Below are 24,273 nucleotides of genomic sequence, written 5' to 3' on the forward strand. Positions count from 1 at the left end.
AATTCTAGCAGAAACTTTCGAACAAATGCCTCTTATGTTTTACTATTTGATTTATTTACTTTGTAATCAATACCGAACTCTAAGTAGCAAAAGGTATATCCCAGAACCTTATGCCCCGAATGAATCAACAGTTTTTTTGGCATCAAGTTCTCTACTGGGAATAGTGTGTGAGGAAAGCCCAATAGGGCTCTTCTTTAATTTTTGGGCATTGGGTAATAATTTGTGCATTTTTATCAAAATTAGCAATTTTTAAAATATTTCTTCTTTATGATATTTCTTTATATCATTAAACACTTCCTGATATACATTTGAACAAAACTTGTGCTCACATGAATTTTTACATTGAATGTATTTAGTATTCAATACTGTATGACGAGCAAACGGCTTTTACTGACTTTGCAAAATGAAATGTTTAAATAAGCAAATCTTTATTTGCTGCGAAATAAAACAATTTTGTTGAATAGTTTAATTCATTCATAATTTTATTATATGTATGTCTGTATGTATGCATAAGAATATATATATATACTTCAATAAATTGTAAGATATTGGTATTATAAATTGTGTTTTATTTATTGTTTTATTTGCTGTCTTAAACAAAAAAGAAAATCCTTTGTATCACGGGCTACACATTTGTTGCAATAAAGAGAATTCAGATGTAAATTGTATTTTAATTTAAAACTCATCTAAAAGTCTTGTTCAGCCCCAAGAAAGTTGAATTTAGAAATTTGAGGACAATGAAACCAGAATTTATAGTTTTGAATAAATTCTACAACGAAATATAATTCCGTAAAGATACTGTCTGAATGCGACTGTTTCAAGTGAGTGTTTCTTATTTAGAAAGTAAAGGAAATTGTCCAAAAATAAAAAAGCAGATTTAAACCATCGTCTTATATTTGGCCTCAGATTTATTTCAAGTCACAACATTGCCACTTGCGTTTTTTTATAAAATCCTCAGTATCAATTATTTATTCAATTAAAACATCAATTTTATTCTAACGTTTCAAAGATCAGACTTGAACCATTTCCATTTCAATATATTTCTCAATAAAAAATGTCTTTTAATACTTGTTTATATTTTAATTCTTTTTTATAAATAAATGCATTTTGTTTAGAATGTTTATGTTTATTTATGTTTCATTAGCTCATCTTGTATTTATTAAATGGGAATTTTATCAATATTTAATAATAATTATAACTATATAGCTTATGTGTTTTTGTTTTTATTTTATTTTTATTTTTTATTTGAAATATTAATAAATAAGACTTATGACATAAACTTAGAATGTAGTTGAAGAAATAATTGCATAATGGGGGGATAGCGAAAATTGTATTTTTGTTTAAAAAATTACTCGAATTTCATGTTTGGGTGAAAAAATCATGTTTTGAAAATACGCTTTTAAACTACAATACAAAATAGAAAATGCTATGTAATTTATGTATGTATAATAATTATGTATATCAAAAATGATTAAATTAAGCTCTATTTTTTGTTATTATTAGATTTTTCATGGATAATGTATCTTTCTTAGCTTAACAAAAAGCAAAAAGAAATACAATTTTGCAAAAAGAGAAGTTCTGGGTTCCAAGTCCAGTATGCCGTTGTTATTACAAATTGTATATTATATATTTTTGCTTAAAACATGGATTTATAAAGAGAACATCACATAAAACATAATGATTAAAATAATACAAAAAATATTTAAATAAAAATTAAATAACATTTTTGAGAATTTTTACAAGAATCCTCATAAACTAATACAATTTCATTTCATTTTTTTTTCTTTCTTTAAAAATGTTCTCAGATATATATGTTATACATTTAAAGGAGGAGGGGTTAGAGGCAAAATGTGTATGTGTGTGGGGAGTAAAGGATTGACAGTCTGTCGTTATTAAACCAAAAAGTTTAAAGTTTATATAAAACTCATATAAAGCCTTAACACTTAAAAAGAGTATCCCAAGACAAAACGCACCTGCGTTTTCTTCTTCCTCTCATCGAAATACGTAACTTGAAGATTCGCGTTATCTTCTTGAGGGGCATTAGCATTATATTCTTCTATTTCTAATATAACAAATCGGTTTTTTGGGTACTCTCACTATAGGCTATGTTGAGATCATCATCTGCTGGTTTTATATACTGCAGACTTTCTGGTTCTTGTTCGCCATCAATATCACTGCCAGCCTTGCCATTTAATAGGCCACCATCACCAACATTATCACCATTTGTGGTACATTCTAAGGATGGGGCCCGGGTTACACCAAGTTGAAATATTCTATCAATGGGTGCTTTCATAGGCGTGTAGAAACCAAGTGGTGCTGAACCTAAAAAATTATTTCCAACCATCAATGGAAAGAGAGAAAATTAGAAAAATCCATTATTATTTGAAAAATACAATAACTTTAAATTTTAAAATAATATAAAACATATATTAGTAGTTAGCTTACAATTTCATGTTATTTAAATGAAAATTAATGTTGGATGCAAATGATGAGTGGGTGATAGCCATGAAATACCAAAGGTAGATGATGGAATGGTTACTTTTACAGGTGCAATTTGAAATTGAATGGAACACATGCTAGCGCTGATAATAGGCAAGGAGAAAGGCGATGCGTTATATTAAAGGCAAATATCAAAGTAAACTTCTTGAAACTTTTCTCGCTGAAAAATTAAAGAAATTTTTTTAAAACTGAAGTTTAGCAAAAGGATGGACATATTTTTTCCTTTTTGTATTATTTAAAATAATTATTATTTAAGCACCCTTAATATCCCCTTTCTCCTTGAAATACACATACATTTTATATACAACATTGCAAAAACATAGACAATTACACGCAAATACATGTTAAATGTTAGTTACCTTAGTTAATATGTAATTTTTGGATTTTCTTTCTTGGTGTTTTACATGGGAGGATTTACATCAAATTTTGTTTTTATTAGTAAAAAAAATAATAATAAATAATTCTTTCATACAAACAATAAATAAATAATAAAATAACGTTTTTTTAGCAAGTTAAAAACAAATTGAGCAAATACATTTTTGTTTCCATGTCATACCACCATTCGTATTCGAATTCAATTTATGCGGGCAACTGCATTTTTGGTTAACTACTACACAACAACAATAAATTGGTGGTGATTTGTGGCCCTTTTACTTGACGCTTTTCACATATGGAATGTGGATAGTAAAGTGTTTTGGCATTTGCATAGATCGATTTCAATATTTTTTGGGGGAATTTCGATCATTTGTTTTAGGCACAATAGCATCTATATTTGATATTGAACATTTGTTTTTTGTTTTTGGTTTTTAGTTGATTTGAGGGGGAGGAAATAGAGATAGATGTGAATGTATGTTTTTTGATTTTAGATAACATCTGGAATTAAAGAAAGAAAAAAGGATATATAGTACCATAGAATACATATTTATATTTTGGCATAAATAACTACAAAATATTTAGTTAACAAAAAGGGAACAAAACAGGACCAAACATAAAGAAAATTAAAGAACACAATAAGACAAAAATTCTTGCATGTAAATTTAAACAAATTGTCCAACGTCTGATACTGTGCTAAAAGGCAATAGATATTGCAGATGATGGTCGATACAACAATATGTGATCCCTACTTTTACTTTGTTTACAAGTCAGACATTCATGAGAGAGAGTTTGGATTTAGGTTGAGAAGAGAGATGATTGGAGTCATAATAATGCTCTCTGTCATGAAAAAGCCTAGTGTTGATAAAGTAATGTAGTCACTTTTTTTAGCCATCTCTCTTCCAAAAAAATATAAAATTTTCTGTGGTTGATATTATATTATTCACAAAATAATAATAGAAAATTTAATGAAAAAAGGAGAATCATATGGAAAACTACATTCTCACAAATCGGTGTATTTCTTTAAATTCGACGATTTAATAAAAAGTTCATCATAAAACATGTGATTGCGGATTATTGGTTTCAGGAAGGTGAGGAGCATAATGGATGAATCAAATTACATTTACAAAACTAATTTCCTTAGTAAAATCAAAACATAGCACCTTTGGAACCGACATACTTTACTGTGTACAAAAAACTATCATACAACCAAGCCTATATATATTGCAAATAAATCAATGAACCCTATACCCATAACATAGCGTATATATTTTTTTACAAACATATATGTATATACTTTTATTTATTAACTACACACAATGTTTCCTAAATATACATTTTCATAAATAATTTATTTTGAAAGATAAGTGACACATACATACATAGATTTTTATTTATTTTGTTTTTTGTTATAGACATAGAAAGTAGAGTAGTGGTGTGGCAGATAGATAGAAGATACATAGATAAATAGGTAGGTGGTTGGCGGTGGTAGTTGATAGTAAGAAGATACATTTATCGCTTGATGGTTACAATTTTCAGACATAATACAGCGTGTTGCCAGGCACACGTCTACGCAGAGGAGGAGCACAGTATTTTGTGGTAGTTGCAGTTGAGTTGGAAGCTGAATTGGTGTAGGAAGCTTTAAGGCTAGTGGCAACAAAAGTAGAAGTGGTGGTGCTAGTCATATTATTGGAGATTGGCATTTTAGTCATGTCGTGCTTCTTGCTGTTCTCTAGCGACGTCGTCTTAAGGCTGACGTATGAATTTGCCTTTGCAATCGAACGTTGATCTATTGGTTTTGGTGGAATTTTTGCTGTCCTTATCTCGTTGTTTCCATGCCGATTCATATATTTCGCTGGATTTGTATTAGTCATGGCATTAACATTGGTCGTGGAAAATGTGGAAGAAGTAAAGGATGAAGAAGTTGTGGTTGCAGTAGTGGTAACAGTTGTGGTCGTTGTTGTTTTGGTGGTTGAAAAACGAAAAGAAGAACAAGAAGTAGAAGGAAGAAAAGTATGAAAATTCTGTGATTTCTGAAAATTTGTTAGCACCTTTGGAATGTCGACCTCAACCTGATGCTGCTGCACATGGTTAGTATTAATATTTATAGAACTGTTTATGGAATGTGTATTGCAGGTGTTATCCGTAGCCCTGGATGGTGGTAATGCTATTTCAGAATTGGTTCTTGTCTTCAAACCCATATCGTGTTGTATTGGGGGAGTAATTTTCAAATGATTAGTATTGTATCGGAAGGAATCTGAATCCAAGGATATTGTATTTAAATCTGTTGTATTGTGTATAGTGTTAAATGTATGTTCAGAATTACGTCTGTATGGACGAGGACTAATGTTAAAATAATTTTTATTTGAATTCAATAAGATGGGGGACATAGCCCTTTCAGGCATCTCCTTGAAGCCGAACAACGAAGAATTTGTATTATCCGAGACGGTTTTCGATTCAAAAACTACACTCGATAGGGAATTGGAAACTAAATTTTTGCCTTTTAAGTCTGCTTTGGGACCCAACAAGAGTGAATTGTCAATAGTTGCTGTTTGCAATTCATATGATGGGCCGAATGCCTTAAAATTAGAGCGATCCGTATGGGAAGTTTGTTTAGATGCCGAGAAATCGAGTTTTTTCGAATTTCCTTTTATTTCACTATCATAATTTCTACTGCCCTCCACCATGCTAACTGATCGATTTATAGCTGCTACATTTTTTGTTTCCTTTCGCACTACATTGCAACTTGAAGACTTCTCGCTGAAACTTTCGTAAAGACTCAAAGCTTTAGCAAAAGACTGTGAATTGCTGCGATTGCATTTTCTAGCCAAGCTATAGGTGGTGTAACTGTTTGTATCCGTGAAGGGCTTTTGTTTGGCCAAGTTGCTATAGAATTTATCGTTTGTTTTAATATGTAATTGTTTATTTTTGTTTTGACCAGAAGTAAATGACTTATTCTGCTTAAAGACATCGTCGTGAGCAATGCTTGCATCTGGTATTTTCGAGGGATTTGAAAAAATTTCATTGGAAATCTGGGGAATTTTCTTTAGACTGTCCTTTTCGGTTTTGGTATTACGTATTTCTGCCAAGCAATGTGAAGAATTTCCATCAACTCTTTGGTGATTATTCATTGATTCCTGACTTAGATTATCTTCTCCTAGATTTACTTTCATTTTGGTTTCGTATTTACTTTTATCAGCGCTGTGATTATCTTCATTCGTTGAAGAACAATACTTATGTTCGTATTGGTACGCAATAGAATCTGCTGACCTTGAGAATTCAATATTGGAAATATTAAATCCAAGTGGAGCTGCTAACTGGCCATCAGTTTTATAAGGAATTTTAGAAGATTTGGATACAGCAACCTTTGAACTTGTTGATTCATTAAAAATATTTGTATTCGAATCTAGATTAGAACATTCTTCTTCTGATCTTGCTGTACTTGTACCCGACGAAACTTCTCTCTTTGCAACAATGCTGCTTTCCAGCATTTGACAATCCACACTGTCGAAATTTTTATTTGGGAGGTTTTTGGAAACATTAGTTATATTTTTATAAGAAGTTATATCGTCTTGTGTCGGATTTTGGTTTTCATCTTGATTCTTCCCATTATTCTCTTTTACATCCGACTCCATAGATGCTAAATCCTTATTTTCTTCCGGCAAATTCTTGGTATTATCCAAGCCTCTATTCAAAGAATCTAATATTATTTTACGTGAAATCTCAACTTGGCTTGCCAATTGAGTTCTTGTCGGACATGTGTTTATGTTTTCCAAATTGTAATCTTTAGCTGCGATCTCATTTATAACCAGATCATAGCTATATTCATTGGAATTTGCACTCGACATAGAATAATCATTGGTGAATTCACTACACTCCTTGGAGGTCTTCTCACTACTTATAGAAGAGTCCAACGACAGACATAGAGCATCTTCATATACATCGTCCACAGAATCACCAGACATTTGTATTAATTCCCTGATATGAGGGCGTTGGGATGGACTATCTGTTTGGCCATCCCGACTTGTTGGCCCAGAAGGAAAATTTAAATATTCTAAGGACTTGGAGGACATTTTAGGTATTGTTTCGCCAATAAAGCCCAAATTCTCCATTGACTTAGAAGTTAGAGGCTCTTCCATTAGGTTTTGCATAGTTTCTTCCTTGGCTTCTTTGTGGGGTATATATTTTGGGGTTTGTATTAAATTAGGCAATGAAAAATAGTTCTGATTTACTATCTTAATAGGGAATGGCTCCTGGTCTTGGTCCATTGGGGATGAGGAAACAAAAGATTCTTCACTTTTTGAGAAATTGATATTTTGTAAAGAAACAGAACGGTCGACAATTGAATTTGAGTTCAATAAAAGTTCGCAAGAATCGCTTTGAGTTATGTTGGGACAGGATATGGTTTCTTGGAATCCACTAAGGTCATGGGCACTTGGAAGTGATAGAGTAGACGCTTGTAGGGATGTTTCTCCTTCATTCAAAGCTGAAAACTCGTCGTCTTCGTCCATAATCATATCTTTGGTATTGTCCAGCCTATGTATGGTTAAATTTATAGGGGCGGTCGACTTCAAATCATCTACTTGGCCATCAGGGGGAAGAATCATTGCAGTTGTGGCATTATTGTTAGCATTACGAGTCGTCTGATTCGAGTTATTAGATGAATTTACATTGGTATCGAAATAAATTGAAGTGGTAATTGTGTTCTTGCTTTCCGAATTCATTGGTAATGGCTTCTCTATGTTTCTCAAAGAATTGGAACGAAAAACTGGTAAAGTTACAGGGTTGGCATTAAAGTTTCGACGAAACTCATTGGACCGGGAACGTTGTATCATTGGCCTTTCTGCATCAGCGGTATTGGGTTGCAAAAAGCACGCATACTTAGGATGACTAAGGATTTGTGGCATTTTTCGGGGTCTCTCCTTTGGTTTTTCTTCTGTGATTTGTTTATCTTCCAAGCTGTTGCCATTTGAATCATGTTTATCTTGAGTTTGGGTGATCATCACTTGATGCTGTGCCACTATGTTGGGGGGGTCTTGTTGTGTAGACATTGCTGGCTGTGGGGTTAAGGGTGTAACTGTTGGCGGTGGTGCTGGAGCTGGTTCCACCAAAGTTTTGTCGCGGCCTATATTTGCTTTTAAATATGACGGAGGTGGTTTCCATGTCTTCATCCGGCTGCTTTTCACTGGCAATGGAGGTTTTTGGCTCATCACCACTTGGTGTTGTTGTTCCAGCAGCGGTAATTTTAAATCTTTTCGTGATTTTCGCATTTCTAATGGCTGTGGCAATTCTTCCATGTGGTTGTTGTTGTTGCTGCTGCTGTTGTTCAGATTGTTGTTGTTGCACTGGTCCTGGAGCTGCTGTTCTTGCTCTCGATTGTCTTGTGTTGGTTGTTCCTCCAACGTCATGGTTAATGCTGTAGCCTTCTCTAAATCTGGGCAATCTGTAAAAATTCGGATTTGTTTTGGTTTTTTCTTTTGTCAAATTTCAACAGTTGCTTGTGGATATGATCTTTTTGGGGGTGGGAGCGGGATCTCAATTTACAACTTTTTGAACACCGGGAAAGATAATTTGTTGCTCTGGTTTATGTGCTGCTTGGGTTTTAGAGCATGTCGTGTGAAATGTAATATGATTTTGCTGTGAATTGACGGAAAGTTGAGATAAAAAACCAGAATGAGAAGAAAAAAATCATGGAGAGCGAAGGGTCATAATGGTGTTGATAGTTTATCGCTGAAGTTTAGAAAAGGTCTAACAAGTGGTTATCAATATGCAAAAGTAGAAAAAATCGACTCCTCAGGAGTCCACAATACAAGAAGTTTGCAATTTGAATATTTAATTAAATCCAATTTTCGATGGAGTTATAAAAATCTTCATATCTTTAAGAACACAATGAGTGACCTTATTTTAAATTTCTTACTAGAATTTGTGATACATGTTTTTTATTAACATTTATAAAATCAAACTTTAAATTCTAGAAATTTTTGAGTTTAGAAATCCATATTATTGTCCGTTTAATAGAATTGAGCCTTTCCAATTTTGATTTTCTTCAACGAAACCTAATCTGCGAGTCCCTATTTCAAATGCTTTATCTGATACAATGATCATGATTGTGAAAATGGCAAAAAATGATGTAAGTAGCGATTTAATATTTCAAAACAAAAAAGAAAACTCAAAGAGGAGGATTGTTATTTGGAAATTCTGAAAATTTTCAATTTATATTTTCAGTGAGGGGGGAAATATTAAACGAACCTTATGTTCAATTTCTTGGAAAATTTACGCAATGTTGAGGAACATATTTTGAAAATGTCTTTTAACGTGTTAACGCCTGCAAGCGTTTTTGTTGGGCAGGTTGGAAAATTTTGACAACAAAAAGTAGAACTGGGGCTAGTATTGTCACGACAAGAATTGATGGGCAATGTTGGTTCGACAACAGCTATAAAACACAAAAGAATACATATTTTGTTTGTGGGAAGTATAGTAGAGTGTATGTTACGGATGTTTTTTGTTTTTATAAAATCTATTATTATTGTTGTTGTTGTTTGCACAAAAAATCTTATGGATTAAGGAAAGATTACCATCAAGGTATTCCTTTTGTGGGTTAGTACTTAAAAAAAAAGCAAATGATTAGTGGGGTATTAAATCGTTTAAAAGGCCCTTGGACTTGTTGGTTGGTTGGGTTAGAAAATAGAAAGTTTTAAACTACATGTTGTTGTTCTTGTTGGTGTAGTAAGAAAACAATAAAGTTATTATGTGTGTGTGTATTAGGAAACAAATGGCCATTAGAAGGTTGTAGTGGAAGTAAAAGTAAACCCAAAAAAAAACCTTATACCAAAAATACAAAACAAAAAACGAAAGAAAAACAGATAAGACAACCAAAACCAAAGAGTATGAAAAATAAAATAAAAAACAATAATGCTGAAGAATTATGGCAACAGCACAACACCACCAATGCAAAAATAAAAAAAACACACAAAAACTTAAGACCCAGAATGGAAACTTTCAAAACTCACCTAGTGGTAAATTGCCTAAAATATTTTTGGTGGCTGTTGTATTGGCAGGTGAATTCGTACTTTCGTTTGTTGTTGGCAGTTGAATAATCTCATCGGCAACATGATGCAAGGGTATGGAATTCTCTAAAACTAAATTCTGAAATGTTTGGTTTAATTCCGTTTCTCCAGATACCGAAGAAAATGAATCATCCACAATCAGGGAGGCTTCCGAGGGATATTCAAATGTTGATGTGAGAGTATCATTAAATTGTACACGGAACTGTAAAGAAAGAAATGAAGAAATATTAATAATTTGTAAAAAAATGCAATTTTTATAAAAAAAAATCCTTTGGGGTTCCTTGCAGACTCCAATCCCAATTCAGTTATTAAATGTTTAAAATAACCCGTATTTAAAAATCTTTACAAATTCTCAATCGATACTTGGATAACATGAGAGCATGGCACGCTAAGCTGCTCAACCTAATTTCCATTGATACGTGTTTGTAGAGAAAACCTTGTTGGAATTTTAAAACAATGCCTTACATATTTGTTTTGTTTATTTATTTTTTTTGCACCTAGTTTTATTTTTTATATGTTGTGTAATATTTAAAAAAAATGAAACACATCATTCCCTTTTGTGGAAATAGGTGAGAAGAGGTAGGTTAGTTTATGCAAATTTCAGTTTTTTTTTTGTTATTTTCAAAACAATGGGACAGGCCAAGAGCCGGGCGGGCATGTGTTAAATGATAATGAACCCAGTTCACGCACTAAAGGTGTAATCACCCCATTGTGTGGTATCTGTCTGTCGGACAGACAGATGTTACCACAACATTTTGACAATTGTCACAAAGTGTATGTGTGTGTGTGTTAAAATTGGGTTAGGAGTTTATAGCGAACATTAAAAAAAATGGCATGCTATGTGTAAGGTGACCGGCTTTTATGGTGACCACTGCTTGAGAAACATTTCAATAATCTCTTTAAAAACAAGTAAAGTATTATCAGTCGATTTTTCCGACAGATGTACACCCCCAGCCTTGAGTTGTGATTATTCAAACTGTTGACCCTCTATGGCGGAGGTTCCGAAGTAGTTGACCAATATTGACCAATTCCTATCTGACCTAAGACTGATAAAAATATTACAACGTGCCAGATTTGGACTATATCGACTACTTCATATACTTCACAGGGTGAGATAAAAAAACTGCAACAATGTCAAACGCCATAATTTTAACATTTTTTTTTAAATTTTATTGAATGAAAGCAACAATTGTCGGAAATAGCAACAAATTTTAGAATAAGTTTAGATTTGTTCGAATTGGTCAACTTTAGCACGAATTATGGCCTTCAAACGGCCAATGAAACCGTAACCGCTGCCCGAATGTTACTCTGCGTTATTTTGGGCCATTCTTGGCGAAGCGCTTGCTTGAGGTGATCGACACTTTGGTATTTTTTTAGTGCAAACCTTTCATTCCGAAATCCTCCAGACACAATATTCCAACGGATTGGTATCCGCAGATTTTGGTGGCCATTGTGCGCTGGAAATGAAGCGAGGAACCTCATTTTGTAACCATTCTGGGTTGGAGCGGGCTGAGTAATGTTGGAATGTCCAAGGTCTGCGACCAAAATGTTTGCGTGCCCAAGGCTTTAATCCACCCTCCAGAATATCTTCGCGATAATATTCGGCATTTATTCTGATGCCACGGTCGATTAATACGAGCGGAGAGCGACCATCGGATGTTATGGCGGCCCGCACAATCACCATGACCAGTGCTTGAGTTCTGGTGGCCAACCGAAGGTTCACATTTTCAGCTGACCTGTTTGGCAAGTAAACACGATCGTTTTGCTTGTTTCCAAACTGCTGGACAATGAATGTTTTCTCTGCTCGGAGAAAACCAAATTCGGCAGTTAACAACTTTCGGCCAAGCAAAGCAAATCTTTAGCTATTTTGACTCTATTTTCTTTCCATTGCGGTGTAAGTTCTTGCACTTTTTGGAATTTCAATGGCTTTACCCCGAGCATATTTTCCAATATTTGCCAAATGGAATATTAAGATATGTTCAGCTCACGAGAAATTTTTGGCCACTGCGACGCGGTTTTCGAGCAAGTCGCTTCTTCACTTTTCGAACCATTCGTCTAAAGTTGCTGTTTTCTTCCGTCCACTTCCTTGACGCCGGGAATAAGAGATTAATTCACATTTAAATGCTGGAGTGCTCTAACGATAGCCACTTGAGGTTTTCCAGCCAAATGTAAAGAAATCACACTATCACACTTGAATTCCATCACGAAAAACTTTTTTTCTGGAAAATTCTCACCAAAATGCTCTTGTGCGCTTGTAAACAATATAACGAGCTGTCACTGGAAAAATTTTAACAGCTGTCAGACGAGTGGCTTGGAAATGACAGCAGTCTGAAGTTGGTTGCAGTTTTTTCAACTCACCCTGTATATGAGATATGTGCGAATTTTTGGAAAATGTGGAAATAAAAGAAGTTAAGGTTGACAATATTGGCATCTACCGGTAGGTCTTTGCGACTACTGTGATCTCATCGTTAGCTTTTCGACAAATTTCGTTTATTACCGAAATTAGAGAACGAATAGAAACGTGTAGAAAACGCAGTTTTCTTTATTCTCCAGTCATTGCAATCAACAAAGGTTTTAACGCGCCTCTTTTAAAAAGGCCCAGTGGGAACATGGTATTAGTTGTCAAGTATTAAAAACTCTTTATAAGGTTATTATGGGATTTTCTTCTTGATGAATATCGTTTTGCCATTCCAACAAAGCACAAATGTCAGTCACGAGCTCAAAACAAAACAAAAAAAATACAAAAAAGAACTTTAACGAAAGTAAGTTTGAATGAATGAATGAATGCGAATTCAGAATATGGAAAAAACATATTTGGTAATGTTTGTTTTGAAAGTCTGTCAATAGAATAGAATTTAATGTCAGCCGCCAGTCAGCATGCGTTGGTGGGCTGGCTAACTGGTTGGTTGGTTGGTTGGGGTATTAAATTTTGAGGGCGGGTTGAAATGTTAGAATTTCAATGACACTTATCTCTGGCCTATCAAAAAACAAAAATAAAAAACACTTGCGAATTAATTGAAAATAATAATCGCAATAGAATTTAAGCGTTAACATGTGAAAAGTATATTGAATCTTATCTTTTGCCCCGTTTAAAATTTTGTCATATGGTTTGATAGGAAATAACTGGGTTATTGTTTTTTTGATTTTTAAATAGGAAAATAAATTATACAATTGCACCAAACAAATGTGCAAAATTAGTTTGAGACGCAAATTGACCACACAAAATGAGAGAAAAGATACTCCATCTCAGCTAAGGTTAATTCTCCTTTTATTGTTTATTATATTAGAAGCTGGTTCTTATTTCAATACCATAATTATACTATAGTACAGTAAGTTTACATATAATTGAGATTTTGATTAAAATTGTCATATCCATTATACTTCAAATAGATCCTCTCAAAGTGGAATAAACCATACAAAAAGTTGTAGCATAAACGTGGCTTTACGCAAAGTTTGAAACCTCCCCTTGAAGGTATTTGTTTCTCCCAGTTTCTTTTATAAAGAATATACGTTGGGCGCCACTGTCATATATGTTATGAAAAAAAAATAATACCCAAGGAGACATGTAAGAAATGCTGTTTTCTAATAATTGGGCACATATTGAGCATTTTGCCCAAATCCGTTATTATGACTTCATTGGGCGCCACTTGGATAATACTACAGATAAACTAAATTCTGTAACATCACCAAATTTTATTTGTTGGACATAAATCCATTATCCATTATCCAAATCCATTAACATCAAAAGTATTTAAATTCAATCGTGAAATGTGGGAGTTAATGTTTTGTCCATACATACGAAAATGAAGCTATGATTAGTGAAACTGGTCACACATTGGGGGTTACAGGCCAAATTATTCAGCCACCTAAAAGTATCTCTCCGATTTTCCAATGAGCATTTTCTGAAGGTTCTTTAGACTTTGAAGATGTTTTTTTTTTTTAATTTCAATACCATATTTTCATAATATTTTCTTATTTTACTCACCGTTGCATCTTTGGGTTTCTGTCGAATACTTGATTTACCATCAATCACAATATTAGCATTAACAAACTCAACATCACATGGCGAGGGTGGACACATGGAGAAATCATCGTAGTCCAAATCGGTTGATGTTTCCACTGAGAGATCGCCCAATAATACAAAACCGGATTCGTTTGGCTGGAATAAAAATAAAAAATAAGTGAAATTTATTATTAAAAAACATGTTTATAAAAAATGTTCTTATGTTACCATAAGAGGATATATGAAATTTTTATTAGTAGATAAAGGATTTAAAAAATAAAATGATTTGAATATATTTTGCCTTATTTGAAAATGTTTATAATTTCGAAGTGGTTTGGCTATTTTAAATATTGATTGGGTGATTTAGGAATTGTTTGGTTATTAAAACAACATTTGGGAGATTTTTATGAAGAGCGCCGCATACTGAAGGCTGTGTGATAGTATCTCCCTGGCGTTCTTTTTATACCCTCCACCATAGTATGGAGGGTATATTAAGTTTGTCATTCCGTTTGTAAAACTTCGAAATATAAATTTTAGAACCCACAAAGTATACATATTCTTGATCGGCATAAAATTCGATGCCGATTTAGAAATATCCGTCCATCTGTCCGTCTATGCGTCTGTGGAAATCACACTAGCTTCCGAACGAAATTAAGTAGATTGATAAAATTTTACTCAAATGTATATTATGGACTTTTGGTATTGAAAATGGGCCATGTAGGCCCACGTCTTCGTATAGCCCCCATATAACGGTACCTCCCGATATTCGGTATTTTGATGATTTCATCGACTTTATTCACCGGAATTGTTTCAAATTTGATATTTGAAGTTCGTAAAGGATACTGCAGCCTCAGGCAGAAAATTGTCTGTGCAGAATTTTTAACGGATTTTATTTTTTTGAAAATTACCAAATTCGTTCCAAATGGTGGAGGGTATTTCTTACTTGGATCCCCAAAAATTTCATTAATAAATAAAAATCATAAACATATTCTTGTTGCCTTAACAAAACCAAACAAAAAATTTAGAGAATTTTTCCACTCTGGATTATTTCTTTACTCGAATATATTTAAATATTCCAAAGGGATCCTTGAATTTTCAGACTCATCAGGAGCAATGATGGGTTTTGATTGAAATCATTTTAAGTCTCAACCCAATTGTAAACACAAAACAGTTTCTTATTCATATTTATTTTTGTTGTTATTTTTTTATTATTGTTTTTTGGATGATTCAGTTGCGCTCCATTTTCCCATTGTATATTTCAAATGACAGTCAGAGGCAGGCAGACAGATGATCTTTCGTATATTCGTATTTATTCAAGTATTCACTTTTATTGTGTGTGTATTTTCGTATTTGCAAAAATTTATTATTGTTGTAGTAGATTTGTGATGATCTTTATTATTGTTATTATAATATCGTTGTTGTTGTTGCAAACGTATGCCTCACAGACAATTGTTGTTAGGGTTAATTACGGCCACACCGGGGAGAAGGAGGAGGGTGGGGAGAAGATACATTTACCCACAAACCCACAAAAAGAAGATGTCATGCCACATAAAAAACCGAAAAAGACGAAGAAGAAGAAGGCCTTCCATAAGACAGATTATATTAATTTAATGGCAAACTTGGGACCTGACTGACTGCCTGCCTGCCTGTCTGTCATCAGCAGTTGGGGCAAAAAACTCAAAATAATTCAAGTATTCCAACAGATTGAGTCAAGCAATCCAAGTTTGTTTTTGTTTTTTTTTCTGCAACACATATGTGAAAAAACAACAACAACTAAGCCAAACTTTAACCTCAACATTCGAACTGTCTTGAGACTTGGCCTTGCATTGTTGCTGTTGTCTTAACAAAAAAAATAAATCTAATTTAAAGTTCTGTATAAATTATTCTGCAAAAAGTGGTTTCATGTAAAATACAATAACAGCACAACATAGATACAGCCATGAATATGAAAAACTAATTTAAACTCAGGCTTGGTTATTAACTGCATTTCAGCCAGGGGGTTGTATAAGGCCCACAAAATTTATGGACGGATGCATTACACATTCCCAATACTCGATGTACTTCTTGAATAATTAGACAGATTTTGGGCAAACCTTACGAAATGCTAGTGTTTCCAGATCTAGAGCTACCTATATTCGGTAGAATCTTGACAAATTTGGAAGGTCATGTAAGAAACTGTGAGAAATAGATGTGAGGGATTTTTCGCTGCTAAAAAAGGCATTTCACAAGCAATTTCCGCTGAGAAAAAATTGAGGTTATTTGTCAGTTTGACTTTACTTCAGGGCTAATTATTTTATTAAATTGCTACAATCTCCTCGAATTTCTACACAACACGAGTCTAGGGGTTTTCCATGTTGTACTTAAAGTTTTCAAACCCCCAGGGAGGTCTTTTTTTCCTCTAGGTTTATTTTATCAACAAAATACGTTGGGCGCCACTTTCGTACATGGCTTGCGAAAAACATGTGACAGACTCTCTTTTTCAGACCTTGGACACATATTAAGCCTTTTTTCTAAAACTAATGTTACGGCTTCGTTGTTCTGAGTAAATTTAAATCTGTACCACCAACCAAATTTATTTACTGGACACCAATCTATCATCCTGGTTGTAAGGAACATCAAAAGTAATTGAGGTAAGTTAGCTCGTGAGTAATTAATAGTTTGTTCATACATATGCCACATTGGGCGCCACTTTATTTTTCACTTTTAGGAAGATGAAACGATGATTACTGAAATTAAATGCAGCAATTGAGAGATTTGCTAGTTTTTACTCAAAACTTGCTCGAAGGGTGGGAGTTTTTTTTTTGTACGGGAAGAGGTGTGGCACAAAAAGAGTGCTCGGAACGAATTTTCACTCCTATTCGAACGCCATCACATAATTGAGTTTGCTCGACGTTTTTCTGCTCCCAAGAGCGTTCCCGATCGAAATCAAGTAAATTTCAGCATTTGTTCAAATTCGAGCAAGTTTTTCGAAGATCTATTTACAATTGTAATGCATACTTTGAAAACCCTGCTAAATGAAATTAATTATCTCATCGGAGAAAAAGGAGGTTTGCTCCCTTAATTTACCCCTCTCACTGAACTAGTTTGTTAATCAGTAGTAGTTGAACAACTCATACATTTATTCATTTTAATTTTTTTCACTGTTCGTTTGGTAATAACATCACTCGATTTTAGTACCACCTCAAAGAACGATTCTGACTGACTTAGTTCAAATACTCTCTCCAGCGTTGTTTCCAAACTGCAAAAACCCAACTGTCATTGGTTTGAAACTAATAAGACCTAATTGTCAACAAGCTTAACGATCTATTAGTAATAAATTGATTAACTCTCTACAACGTTGGGCGCCACTTGAGGTTTAAGGAAATTATGGAAATATCTTTGCCTATTTTTGGTTATTGATTTCACACTTTTCCTTTACTAAACTAGATATAAGGCTGACGATAATCATAACTCCAGTCGGTTCCAAAAAATTGCTGCTGTGAGGTTTAAATGTAGTGTAAAATACCCCCCAAAGTCCATAGTCCATGTTAGAGGGTTAATTGATTTATTAGTCTTTTTTTGTGCCATGCACTTGTTGCCAAGCCCCAAGTTCGTTTGACAAGTTTAATGATCTTCAATGGCTTAAGGAAAACAAAAAAAAAAACAAAAACATTCTTTAAGCAGTAAAACTTGAATATATTATTCTACATTCTTTGAAAATAATTAGAAAAAAATCTAGTAGCTATTAACTAAGTTTTTTTTTCATTGTTATGGCTTTGAAAAGTTGTACACGACAAGTGTTCTTGGTAATTTCCAACATACTTGGACTTGCTTTTTTATTGGTCCAGAGTTTGATGTGATAAAAGATCGTGATCATGGTAGTCATAAAATGGACTATTTGCTGCACCCAGCGAGAACTTGATTACTTTCCAAGAAGGTAAGGTTTTATAATTTTGCAGGGAGGTTGTTGTACAAGTATGGGTGCTGCTTGAAACGCAATTTCAATTGGAATTCTTGGAAGTCGACCTTGTCCATGTAGAATATGACAGAGAGCAAGGTCGTCCAGAAACCACTCCCTATGCTTTAAGTGGTTCAATTTTATCTTTGGTACTTGAAACGTAAATCATTGGACTAATGCCCTGATATATTGATCGGAAGTGTGAAAAATTAAACAAAATAGTTAGTTCAAGGGTTTTTGTAACGTTGGGCGCCATTTGAAGAAATATTTTAATTTAAACCAAATGTTTGGAAAAGATTCAGCAATATTTAGAACCAAATGCTAATAAAAACCAGTAGAAATGGTCCGATCTCTACCATCTTTATGACAGATCTTGTGCTGATAGAAATTTTGAGATTTGCCAAGTCTGAATGGAATCGGATATTAATTTCGCGTTTTATGAGCTTCATGGATACTTAAGAGTTTGACCTTTTGTGGGGGAGGTACCAGAAGGAGTGGACCGATATATTCCATTTTCACACCAGACCTCGGGTAAATCAAAATATTATGATGTGCATAATTTGAAGACTATCGGACACATACATCCCATTTTATGAGAGTTATAATTATTCAAAATTTTGACCCTTTGTGGGGGAGGTACATGATGTAGTGGACCGATATTGTCCATTTTCGCTCCTGACCTAGCACTGATGCAAATATTAGGATTAGCAAAGTTGGAGCTAAATCGGACTATCCTTTTTCTTTCTGTGCAGTAAATTATTTTCTTTGAAAATGTTGACATTTTGTGGGGGAGGTATTAGAAGGAGTGGACCTATATCGCCCATGTCCTAACTTGATCTAAGTTTGACAATAATATTACGCTGTACCAAGTTTGATTCAAATCGGATACTCTCTTCGAGAGTTATCGTGCGCACCAGCCAGCCAACCAACCAGGCAGACGGACGAACGGAAGGACATCGCTTGATCCACTCCAAATGTCCTGAAACTGATTTGGTCCAAAGAGACCTAGGGTCTAAAATTCGATGAGGCACGTTTTGGCCGTATCAAATGATATATACCCTCTCTATCCATATGGCTGAGGGCATAAATACCCTTTGCATTCCGAAAAAATATTTACATTCGATTGAATGACAAATGGTACAGTGTGACCAAGGTTATTAAATAATAATATTTTTAATAATAATTGTTTAATAAATAAATTTTTTTGCGACAAAAATAATCATAAAGTCATCTTAGCGTTTGGCGTCTCTGCTCTCAACGACAACAACAATCGACCAACTTTTTGAGGTCAATTGTGGGTATAGAGATGTCATGTGTTTGCTACATATGTACATACCTAACTAACTACTGTAATTACCCATAGATTCGGTAAACCACCCCCTCTGAAAAAAAACTATTGCCAAGCATTTGCTTGCTTGGCAAACTAAATTGTAACACATTAAAATGAAGAGCCGCTGGTATTTTTGGCTCAAAACCCCATACAAAAAATAACAACAACAAAAACAACAAACCATAAAATGTTATGATGGTCGTGTCTCTCCTTTGTATAAAATATAAACCAAATAAACAAAATAAATATGATACGCTCCGATTGATTTGTTTTACAAAATTGCCAACAGTCGCCTCTGAAGGCAATAAAAAATCAACCAAAAAAACAAAAAAAAATATTTCAAAAATTCCAAAACTTGCCAGCAAACAAAGGGGGAGAATATTTATTTAATAAATAAATAATAAATATTTTATTAATTTAATCAAATTCCAAGTTAAAAAAATAACTCTTTCAGGCTCTCAGACTTCTGATAAATATTTAAACACAGAACTTCCGCAGAACTTCTCTTGTGGTTTTCATTCCTCCATTCCTCATTACACCCCCCAACACGTACTGTGATATTGTAGAATTTAACGTATTTTTGGCCGACATTACTTTCAACGTGGTAAAACGTGTTGTTTTTTTTTTCTCCCACACCAATACTAAAGCTCATGGAACTCTGTTTACAGTTCACTTCTTCTTTTTTTTGCAGAATGCTTTGAGTTACACATTTATATGTTTATTTTTTTTCTTTGCTGATGGTGTTCTGCTGTCCACGTTTTACTGATGCATTTTCAATGTTCATCGTCCATTTAGAAAAAGAAATAAACCGAACCAACTGGCACATGAAGCAAAGTTTTATTTACAATTTTCTATAAAACTCAGCGCCAGGCAGGCAGGCAGACCGGCACTCAGCCAAAGCAATGGCCCATCACGTTCGCAATGCCAAACATTATTTAACTGCTATTTTTTTCCTATTACTCTTGCAGTTCCTAGTTGTGGTGGGCATTACAAATTCTTTGAGGTGGATCGAAGTTACATAAGTATTTTAATGAGACGAACCTTTAAAAAAAAACAGTATATAAGACTCCTCACTGTTAGAAGATTTGTTTAAATTACGTTTTAATTCCTTAAAAAACAAAAATATCTACAAACACTTTGGGCGCTAATTTATTTCAATTATAGATCCTACAAGACAATATTTAAAGGAACCAATTTTAATTTAATATGTGAAGCAACCACGTTTGGCGCCTTCCACGTTGGGTGCCTATACAAATTTTTGGAGTGATATTTGGTTTTATACCGAGATATAAACCCAAAAATCCAATACCAACACAAATTTTGTGTAAATTCTAAAAAGGAAGTATCCTTTTGGTTGGGCGCCACTTAAACACTTGTTTCTAATATCAAAGGACCTGATGACAATCAATTTCCGAAATATTCATCTATCTTTCAAAAAAAAAAAAAAAATAAATAAATAAATAAATAAAACATTGAGCGCCACTTTAGCAAAATCTAAAATAAATTTAATTTAAATACACGATTATTATACCATGATCTGAATCGTGTCCGTTTGAGTTTGAGTTATCAAACTGTTTGTATTTTTTGTTAGTTAATTCTTATAAAATTATTTTTCCTATATTTTTTATAAAAAATACGTTGGGCGCCATTATCGAAAATAGCAAGAAGGTATGAAAGATATGTTTTACGTAATATTAAACATTTTGTTTAAAACTGATGTTAAAATTCGTTGGACGCCACTTGACTAACCAATCCAAGAATCGTTACAGCGAAAGATATCCGAGATAAATTACAAACAAAAACAAAAAAAAATCGAAATGTCTAAAACGAATCATTTATTATTAGGCGCCACTTTGTGTATGGTGTAATTACGCTTCGCAAACTATACAATGCTAGCTATCATCAATACTATCAATGTTAAATAATTGTAAATATGTTAAATAATCCATCAGCAGGCACGTTTGTACGTTCATATGGTTCCTTTAAAACGTTGGGCGCTACTTGCATTCTTAAGAGATTATGGCAACACTTTTATCAATCATTTGTTATGGGATTCTATTTGGTTTTCTATTATTTTCTGTAGGAGCTTTTCTATTTCTCTCATATGGTTCCTAGAAAACATTGGGCGCCACTTGCATTCTTAAGAGATTTTTTTGATTCTTTTTTCAATCATTTATTATGGGCTTGTATTTGGTGTTATATTATTTTCTGTAGATGCTTTTCCATTTTCCTAAAATTTGTCAGAAAAAAGTTTTCCTGAATGGCGCCCAACTCCAAATTCTACATTTTTTACATTTCCATTTCCGTTTTGTTTTGTCATTATTATTAAATTGTCAAGACTAGTTTTTTTCCTTTCTCATGGATTATTATTAGCTAATTTTCCAGTATTTCTAGAAATGATTTTCCTTTTCAATTTCTATTTCCTTACCAGGCAGGCAGGCAACGAGAAAAAAATGTTGATATTGAATCATTTGACAGCGGCAGAAATGCGTATTAAAAAATTGACAGCATTTTGACTTTCATGTGAATGTGTTGTTATCGTTTTATGTTTTGCTTTTCTTTCTCGACTCGTCTCGTCTCGTTTGATCGCTTTTTCTAACCTGAATATTGTGACGATGCGTAGAGCAGCATCATTGTAAGATGCCAGCCAGCCAGCAGCAGCAAGATTTAGTTGGCAGCGCACGCTTGCGCTTGTGCATACTGTGACTGGTCCGTCGACATATTTTATTATTCGACTTTGAGTTGCATCACTTGATTTGGGAAGTTGGAAATTGGTATTGTGTGCGTAATGCTGTCATAAGCAACACACACACAAATTAGACGGCAGGTGTGGGGGGAGAGAGGCAGCATATGTAGATAAGATGAATGGAGCAAGTGAGGGGAAAATGTAGTAGAAAAGTGAGAAGTAGACTTCCCGTTGAACTTGTTTTCTGCTGCCCACAATGGATGATGCCAACACTGAGGATGGCAAAGGTTTGGACATGAGGTCTTCTTCTCTCTTGAAAAAGTATTAACATTTTTGTTGTTTTTTGTTTATTGCCCCTGACAAATCATGCCATCAATTTGTAATATTTTGTATTACTTTCAAAAACATTCACCTGTCCCGGAGTGGTGGCAGAAAAAATGAAAAAAAAAATAGTTAAGCGATATAATATTTGAAAACAATTAATGATTTTTATTTCGCTACTAATGGCTGCTTTCGGAGCATTTCTCTGTTGTTGTTTTTTCTTTAACTAATTATATTTAAATTATGTAGGTATAAAGAAAAAACAACAAAACAGAGAGCTTACTTTTGGCCCACAACATAACCATTTGGATAAGTTAAAAAGTCATTAACCCTTTTGAGGCAAAAAAGGCAATAACAAAAGCAAAGCAAAAAAAAGGTAAATGCGATTTGTTGCCATGTCTTTTTATTGGAATTTCTGTAAATTGTCTGTTTTTATTCCTAGGGACATTTGGTGTTTTTTATTTCCTAGTCTTTGGGATTTCACTTTACAAGAGAGGGTAAGTAAATTGAAACGATGAAAGAATAATTGAAAATAGGGTAGATTTTGGTGTGATTAGATCTGAAGTCGCCCATGTTACCTTATTTCCCAAACGATCTAAAGTTAATTTCAAGATTTTTGTAAAAGAAAGAAGGTTATCTGAATAGAAACCCCACAATGAGCCTTCTTTGGGTCGAAGATTTTCAAGAGGGGTTTCTTTGAACAAAAGACCAATTTGAAGTAGAAAAATAAATTACAAAAAAACAATTTCGCCCAGGTTACCTTATTTCCCAAACGATCTAAAGGTCATTTCAAGATTTTTTGTAAAAGAAAGCAGCTAATCTGAATAGAAACCCCACCATGGTCCTTCTTTAGGTCGAAGATTTTTAAGATGTTTTTTTTTGAACAAAATACCAATTTGAAATAGAAATATAAGTTACAAAAAACAATTTATATTTCCAATGAAATCAAATTGGGCGCCAAAAACAGTTCCATGCCAGCTAAGCTTGAAAATAAATCAAATTTTCACCATCATTTTTTTCGAAAAGCCAATTAGATGTTCTCTCTCATTGAAATGAAACCCTAGAATTTCCATTATTTGTTGTTATGTAAATATTTATGACAAGGTCGTTGTTTTTTTTTTTTTTTTCAATTGTTAAATATCGCCCTCATTTTTCTGTTCCAAATGTACACACATGTGTACACACAAAGAATAATTCTGTTTTTTTTTTGTTTACAATGACAGTTACGCATAATTAAAATGTATTAACGGCCGCATTTTTTTTCGAACGAACATGGAGAGGTATCTACAAATATGTAAAACAATAAAGGGCAAATGTCATAAATTTGACCTTGAATTCAAGCCCATATTGAAATTAGGCTGCATGTGATACAATGTTCCAAATTTGATTGTTTTTGGGGTCAAATAATAGATTTTGGAAGACTTACCTATCCGATAAGATGAAATAATGCATATGGAAGCTATTGCCTCATCGGTAGCGATTTAAAATGGTAAGACTTTTATTCTAGTCTCAAGTTGGTTATATGATCCAAAATTGAGGAAATTTTGCACGTTTCCATTCTCTAGAAGGCAATTTGAACGGTTTTTCCCATGGAGACTTTCCAAGAGGCTTGGTATATAATAAGACCCTCAAATTGATTTTTATACCCTCAGCCATGTGGCTAAAGAGGGTACACATCATTTGATACGGCCTCATCAAAATAACGTTATTAGACTCTTTGGACAAAATCCGTTTCAGGACATTTGGAGTCGATCTAGCGATGTCCGTCCGTCTGTCTGTCGGTTTCGCTCGTGCGCACGATAACTCTCGAAGGGAATATCCGATTTCATCCAAACTTGGTACATTGTAATATTATTGTCAAACTCAGATCCAGTTCGGAGATGGGCAATATCGTTCCACTCCTTCTGGTATCTCCCCCACAAAAGGTCAAAATTCTGATTATCCATGAAGCTCATAAAACACGGAAATTAATATCCAATTTCATTCAGACTTGGCACATCTCAATATTCCCATAAACACAACATCTCTTATAAAGACGGTGCAGATCGGACCACTCCT

The 24,273-nt window shown here is 33.7% G+C and overlaps 1 protein-coding gene across 6 annotated transcripts in view; it reads right to left on the reverse strand.

The window, feature by feature from the left end:
• Positions 1-461: 461 nt before the first annotated feature.
• Positions 462-24,273, reverse strand: part of LOC101893510 (serine-rich adhesin for platelets) — a 69,861-nt gene continuing 46,049 nt past the window's right edge. The window contains exons 4-7 of one of the 6 annotated variants that reach the window (XR_891829.3): positions 13,924-14,097; positions 9,882-10,140; positions 4,254-4,726; positions 2,184-2,322 (exon numbers count right to left, since the gene is read on the reverse strand). Coding sequence is in view for 4 of the 6 variants with exons in the window: in XM_059122323.1 (XP_058978306.1) it covers positions 3,250-3,372; positions 4,923-8,314; positions 9,882-10,140; positions 13,924-14,097 (3,948 nt within the window). In the remaining 2 variants the exon portion in view is untranslated. Of the gene's footprint in view, positions 2,323-3,055; positions 3,373-4,253; positions 4,727-4,922; positions 8,315-9,881; positions 10,141-13,923; positions 14,098-24,273 lie in introns of those variants that run through there. The other 5 variants (XM_059122323.1, XR_009342133.1, XM_059122324.1 and 2 more) reach the window with 5 other exon arrangements.

The sequence above is a fragment of the Musca domestica genome, unplaced genomic scaffold, assembly GCF_030504385.1.
Source record: "Musca domestica strain aabys unplaced genomic scaffold, Musca_domestica.polishedcontigs.V.1.1 20, whole genome shotgun sequence".
Classification (NCBI taxonomy): Eukaryota; Metazoa; Arthropoda; class Insecta; order Diptera; family Muscidae; genus Musca; species Musca domestica.